This window comes from Salminus brasiliensis, chromosome 5 (genome assembly GCF_030463535.1).
Source record: "Salminus brasiliensis chromosome 5, fSalBra1.hap2, whole genome shotgun sequence".
Taxonomy (NCBI): Eukaryota; Metazoa; Chordata; class Actinopteri; order Characiformes; family Bryconidae; genus Salminus; species Salminus brasiliensis.
In genome coordinates this window covers 45755117-45762938 of record NC_132882.1, presented here as the reverse complement: position 1 = coordinate 45762938, position 7822 = coordinate 45755117, and the positions used below count along the sequence as shown (strand labels likewise).

At 49.7% G+C, this 7822-nt stretch overlaps 1 protein-coding gene across 1 annotated transcript; it reads left to right on the top strand.

Moving 5' to 3' along the window:
• Window positions 1–4454: 4454 nt before the first annotated feature.
• Window positions 4455–7035, top strand: sp8b (sp8 transcription factor b). The gene is made up of 2 exons (XM_072679098.1): window positions 4455–4688; window positions 5482–7035. Exons 1-2 carry the CDS (start codon window positions 4680–4682, stop codon window positions 6796–6798), a joined length of 1326 nt encoding a protein of 441 aa, XP_072535199.1. The 5' UTR covers window positions 4455–4679; the 3' UTR covers window positions 6799–7035.
• Window positions 7036–7822: the final 787 nt, after the last annotated feature.

Below are 7822 nucleotides of genomic sequence, written 5' to 3'. Positions count from 1 at the left end.
TCAACAACATACACTCCAACATACACTCCAACATGCACTCCGACATGCACTCCAACATACACACCAACATACACTCCAACATGCACTCCAACATACACTCCAACATGCACTCCAACATGCACTCCGACATGCACTCCAACATACACTCCAACATGCACTCCGACATGCACTCCAACATGCACTCCAACATGCACTCCGACATGCACTCCAACATACACTCCAACATACACTCCAACATACACTCCAACATGCACTCCGACATGCACTCCAACATACACTCCAACATGCACTCCAACACACACTCCATCACACACTCCATCACACACTCCAGCCGCACTCTAAAACTCACACAAACGCACACTCCAACATGCACTCCGACATACACTCCGACATGCACTCCGACATGCACTCCAACATACACTTCAACATGCACTCCAACATACACTCCAACATGCACTCCGACATGCACTCCGACATACACTCCGACATACACTCCAACATACACTCCAACATGCACTCCGACATACACTCCAACATACACTCCAACATGCACTCCGACATACACTCCAACATACACTCCAACATACACTTCAACATGCACTCCGACATGCACTCCGACATACACTCCAACATACACTCCAACATACACTCCGACATACACTCCAACATACACTCCAACATACACTCCAACATGCACTCCGACATGCACTCCAACATGCACTCCGACATGCACTCCAACATACACTCCAACATGCACTCCAACATACACTCCAACATGCACTCCGACATGCACTCCAACATACACTCCAACATGCACTCCAACACACACTCCATCACACACTCCATCACACACTCCAGCCGCACTCTAAAACTCACACAAACGCACACTCCAACATGCACTCCGACATACACTCCGACATGCACTCCGACATGCACTCCAACATACACTTCAACATGCACTCCAACATACACTCCAACATGCACTCCGACATGCACTCCGACATACACTCCGACATACACTCCAACATACACTCCAACATGCACTCCGACATACACTCCAACATACACTCCAACATGCACTCCGACATACACTCCAACATACACTCCAACATACACTTCAACATGCACTCCGACATGCACTCCGACATACACTCCAACATACACTCCAACATACACTCCGACATACACTCCAACATACACTCCAACATACACTCCAACATGCACTCCGACATACACTCCGACATACACTCCGACATACACTCCAACATACACTCCGACATGCACTCCAACATACACTCCAACATGCACTCCAACATACACTCCAACATGCACTCCGACATACACTCCGACATACACTCCAACATACACTCCGACATACACTCCAACATACACTCCAACATGCACTCTGACATACACTCCAACATACACTCCAACATACACTCCAACACACACTTCAACACCCGTGCTCCAACACACACTCTAAAACTCACACAAACGCACACTCCAACATACACTCCGACATGCACTCCGACATACACTCCAACATACACTCCAACATGCACTCCAACATACACTCCAACATACACTCCAACATGCACTCCAACATGCACTCCAACATACACTCCAACATACACGCCAACATACACTCCAACATGCACTCCAACATACACTCCAACATACACTCCAACATGCACTCCAACATACACTCCAACATACACGCCAACATACACTCCAACATGCACTCCAACATACACTCCAACATACACTCCAACATGCACTCCAACATGCACTCCAACATACACTCCAACATGCACTCCAACATGCACTCCAACATACACTCCAACATGCACTCCAACATACACTCCAACATGCACTCCAACATGCACTCCAACATACACTCCGACATGCACTCCGACATACACTCCAACATACACTCCAACATACACTCCAACATGCACTCCAACATACACTCCAACATACACGCCAACATACACTCCAACATGCACTCCGACATACACTCCAACATGCACTCCAACATGCACTCCAACATACACTCCAACATACACTCCAACATGCACGCCGACATACACTCCAACATGCACTCCAACATGCACTCCAACATACACTCCAACATGCACTCCGACATACACTCCAACATACACTCCAACATGCACTCCAACATACACGCCAACATACACTCCAACATGCACTCCAACATACACTCCAACATGCACTCCAACATGCACTCCAACATACACTCCAACATACACTCCAACATGCACGCCGACATACACTCCAACATGCACTCCGACATGCACTCCAACATGCACTCTAACACTCACACAAACGCACACTCCAACATACACTCCGACATACACTCCGACATACACTCTAACACTCACACAAACGCACACTCCCAAAAACACTCCAACATGCACTCCGACATGCACTCCAATGCACACTCCAGAAAACACAGTGCACAGTCCAATAAAAACTGACACTCTAATGCTCATACACACTCCAATGCACTCCAAAAAACACTCCAACACACTCTCCAACCCACACTCCAACACACACTATAAAACACTCCAACACACTCTCCAACCCACACTCCAAAACAGTCCAACACACACTATAAAACACTCCAACACACTCTCCAACCCACACTCCAAAACACTCCAACACACACTATAAAACACTCCAACACACTCTCCAACTAGCACTCCAACGCACTCCAGCAAACACTTTGGTGCACAGCTATAACACACTTCACTTAAACACACACTTCAGTGCAGCCTTTAACACTCTCTCTCAGCTGTCAAGCATGGTGGAGGGAGCGTCCCGCTCTGGGTCTGTTCTGCTGCTGGAGGAACTAGTAAAACACTGCAGTGGACGGAGTACTGAGAAACCTGATGCTGTGTGTTTGTGTGCGCGCGCGCGTGATCGCTGCATTCTCCCATAGTCTGTGTGTTGAGTTGTCCCTCTTCACTTGCCATTAGCTATTAGTATAATGGTAAGAGAGAGGCTCGCGCGCTGCGGAGTGAGCGGGGGTGAACAGAGGAGTGAGTGTGATCAGCCATCTATCACAGGCCGCAGTAAAGAGCGCGCGGGGCTGATGTGATGAGTAATGCGCGCTCCTCTTAATTAACTTTTTTGCGCGGTCCTGTAATGAGCGCGCGGGTCAATAACACTGTCTAACATCAAACAAATAAAACCGCGCGTGATTAAAAAAACCTCGCGCTTTATTAAATTTGAAATTCAAATGAAATTTATGCCGCGGGTGCGCGCCGCATGCAAATGGAGGGACAGGGTCGCGCGCATCATTATTATCCACCAGAGAGAGAGAGGTGGGGAGTGCCCGCGCGCTGTATCACCGTCCACAACGTAATCGGCAAGTTGTCGACACACACACACACACACACACACACACACACACACACACTCACACACACACACACACTCACACACACACACAGTATTATTATAATTATGACAAACTAATACAAATAAGAACAATAATATTTCCAATAATAATAATAATAATAATAATAATAATAATACAGTTATTATGATTATTGTTATTATTGTTGTTATTGTTATATTAGTAGTACATTTCCAAATTATTTACATATTTAACTACATAAAATTTAATTTAATGTAATTAATATCACACGCTAATAATATTATTATTAATATTATTGTGACTGTTAAAAATAGTAATAGTAATAATACTAATAATTGGAAGAAAAAATAAATCTTATTCAATATTATTATTAAATTATTCTGATTCTTCTTATTATGATATATTATGAATAAAAATATGTTGTTTTATTATTAAATATTGCTAAGAATATTTTTGTTAATATTTAAAAAGGCCAGCTTATTTATTATGTTTTTAAGTGAAACAATTTATATATTCTAGAAATAATAATCATAATAATAATAATAACAATAAAAGTAATAATAATAATAATAATTATTATTATTATTATTATTACTATTACAAGTACTCCAACTATTACTATTAAAGTTTAATAATTAAATTCTAATATTTATTTATAAACTTTGTTGTTATATTAAGCAGTTACGTGTTTTTTTTGTTTACATGTAATTTCCACATTAATTGATCTGCTGTGATTATCCTATCACACTGTATCAGTAACTGTATCAAATAAATAAACAAACACAAACTTTCCCGCCACTCCTCCTGTTGCTGTGGGCGTGGCGCGCGCTCTCCCAGCGTTCCATTCATAACGTCACGCTCTGAAAGCTGCTGCCTGAGCGTCCAGCCGCTCTGATTGGTCCGCGGCTCCACGCCGGCACTTCAAAGACACAGAGAGAGAGAGAGAGAGAGAGAGAGAGAGAGCGGTGGAGTGTGGGCGGAACACCGGAGCAGAGTTACAGAGCGCGCACACTCCTCACACACACACACACACACACACTCTCAGAGAGAAGGGGAGAGCGAGCCTGACTGAGAGAGAGAGAGAGAGAGAGAGAGAGAGAGAGAAGGGACACTGGGATGGGCACGCGGCTGCTGGGGGTGAGTGCAGCGCGAGGCCGGGGCTGAATCAGTCTCGCTCTCAGTGTGGATCAGAGTCAGAGCGGAGAGCGCGCTTTATCGCAGCGCGTGAAGAAGAAGAAGAAGAAGAAGCTCGCGCGGAGACTACCCTGCTCTTCTCATGTGCCCAGTACGTGTCTGTCCGCTGTGTGTGTGTGTGTGTGAGTGTGAGTGTGTGTGTGTGTGAGAGAGAGAGAGAGAGAGAGAGAGAGTGTGAGAGAGAGTTCTAACTACTTTTACTCTGTAACACACTTCAGCACGTGCGCTGCTGTTACTGCTTCTGCAAACTGAAGTGAGCGAGCGTAAACACACACACGCGCGCGCGCGCACACACACACACACACACACTCAGGGTAAACTCTACAGAACTCTGTTCTCAGCGCGTGCGTGTCTCCTTTTCTGACTTTTTACCTGGTTTGCGCTTTTCTCCTCGTTTTACCCGCCTGTTTCTTGTTTGTCATTTTCCGTCTTTTTCTTCTCCTCTTGTTTCTCTTCTTCCTCCTCTTTCTTTTTCTTCATCTACTTTTCTTCTCCTTCTTCTAATTCCTCTCCTGCTTCTCCTCTTCATCTTTTCATTTCCTTCCTCTTCTTTTATCTCTTTAATCTTCTTCTTTTTCTTCCTTCTTTTCTTCTTCTGTATCCTCCTCTCTTCCTCCACTTCTTCTCCTTCTTTCTCTTCTTTTTCTTAACCTACTTTTCTTCCTTTACATCTTCCTTCTGTTTCCCTTTCATCTTCTTCTTCTTCTTTTTCTCTCTCTTTTATTCTCGTTCTTTTTCTTTTTCCACTCTCTTTGTTCTTTTGTTTGATCTTCTACCTTTTTTCTTTCTTCTACTTCTTTCATCTCTTTCTTCTTATTCTTCTCTTCCTCGTCTTCCTCCTCATATTCACCATCTCCTCTCCTCTTCCTCCTCTCGTTCTCCAGGAGGAACCAAGGTTGGGTTCCACTCCTTTGGCCATGCTCGCGGCGACCTGCAACAAGATCGGGAGCGCGAGCCCCTCTCCGTCCGCGGTTCCGGACCCTTCTTCCTTCTCCAAGAGCTTTCAGGGCTTCCACCCGTGGAAGCGCGCGACGGTGACCGGCAGCAGCACGAGCAGCACCTGTAGCGGCGGCGCGGGCGGCGCGGGCGCGAGCTCGGCACTGGTCTACGCCAGGAGCAACGGAGTAGGCGTGACCGCAGGCGGTGGCGAGTCCCTGTGCGCGAGCGGCGCCACGACGGCGGGCGGCTCGAGTGCCTTCTCGCTCACCGCGTCCTCCTCCGGAGCGCCCACGAGCGCGCACTTCTCCAACGACTACTCCGTCTTCCCTTCCGGCGGCTCGCAGGACGTCTTCCTGTCAGCCAAGGTGGACGGGCTACAGGGCATCTACCCGCGCGTGAGCGTGACCGCGCACCCGTACGAGCCGTACGCGTCCGCGTGGTGGGACGTGGGTGCGAGCTGGGTGGACGTGCAGGGCGCGAGCGGGCAACCTCAAGCGCCGCCGCTGCACGCGGGACCGTCGCTGCACTCCCCGCTGCACGGGTACGGGTCGTCCTCGGACTTCGCGAGCCTGAGTCACGCGGCGTTCGGCACAGGGACGTCGCCGCACCTGCTGGGCGGGCAGCACCTGATGGACGGGTTCAAACCCGTACTCTCGTCGCCATACGGTGACTCGTGCGCGTCCGGCAGTGCCATGCTGACCCCCGGAGCTCCGCCCTCCTCCTCTTCCTCATCCTCATCCTCGCCCCGGTCCTCCGCTCGCCGTTACGCGGGCCGCGCCACGTGCGACTGTCCCAACTGCCAGGAGGCCGAACGTCTGGGCCCCGCGGGCGCCGCGAGCATGCGTAGAAAGGGACTGCACTCGTGCCACATTCCTGGCTGCGGGAAGGTCTACGGCAAGACGTCGCACCTGAAGGCGCACCTGCGCTGGCACACGGGCGAGCGGCCGTTCGTCTGCAACTGGCTCTTCTGCGGCAAGCGCTTCACGCGCTCCGACGAGCTGCAGCGGCACCTGCGTACGCACACCGGAGAGAAGCGCTTCGCGTGTCCCGTCTGCGGCAAGCGCTTCATGCGCAGCGACCATCTCAGCAAGCACGTGAAGACGCACAGCGGCGCCGCGGGACCGGGCGGCTCCGGGGGCGGCGGGGGCTCCGGCGGGTCGGGAGGAGGCAAGCGGGGCAGCAGCGACACGGACAGTGAGCAGAGCGGGGCGGGCAGCCCTCACTGCGGGACACCCGAGCTGCTGCAGCCCGCGGAGGCGTGAGCCCACTGAGCCCCAAAGGTGTCCTGAACTGGGGGGGAACTTTCCCCGGTCCAGGGCAGGAAAGAGACATGGATTGCGAGGATAGTGAGCTCACCCCAAAACCAGGGTAAAAGGGGTTCCTGGACTGGGGTGCTAGTTTTCCTCCATGGGAAAAATGCACCTGGACCCGGGGGCTGATTTTTCAATGGGTTGAATGGGCCCTGCACTATGGGGCTGATTAAGCCCAAACCAGGGTGAAAAGGGGTCCTGGACTGGACGGGTCTGGGGTGGGGTGGGGGTTGTTGTTTTCTTCCATGACGAAAATTGGACCTGGACGGGGGAACATTTTTATCTATGGGTTAAAGGTGTTCTGAACTAGGGGGCTGATTTACCCTGACCCAGCACAAGAGAGGGGTCCTGGACTGGGGCCTTTTTTTAATCCATGGGTGAAAACCGACCTGGACTGGGGGGAGGGGTCATATTTATGCCTGCCTCAAAGTGGACTTGGCTGGGGGGCTCATTTTCATCCATGAGGTAAAATGGACCTGGACTGGGGGCTGATTTACCCTAAACCAGAGCAAAAATGGGTCCTGGACTGGGAGTTTTCATCCATGGGTTAAAGTGGACCTTGACTGGGAGGGGGGCTCAATTTTCTCAATTGGCAAAGATCAGAGGCATTTAAATACCTGGGGGGAATTGGACCTGTCCTGGGGGACTGATTTAACCTGGCCCAGCACAAGAATGGGATCCTGGACTGCGGGGCTTGTCTTCATCCATGGTCAAATCATTTGACCTGGAATTGGGGGCTCAGTTTTCTCCATGGTTGAAAATGGACCTGGACTGGGGGCCTGTTTTTATCCCTTGCCAAAAATTGGACCCGGAGAGGTTGGGCCCAGCTTCGTCCTTGGGCAAAAATGCACCTGGCCTGGGAACTCATTTTATGTCTTTGGGTGTAAATGGACCTGGACTGGGGGGCTTGTTTTCTTCCATGGGTTAAAGTGCACCTAGACTGGGGGTCTCATTTTGCTCCTGGCCAAAAGTGGAC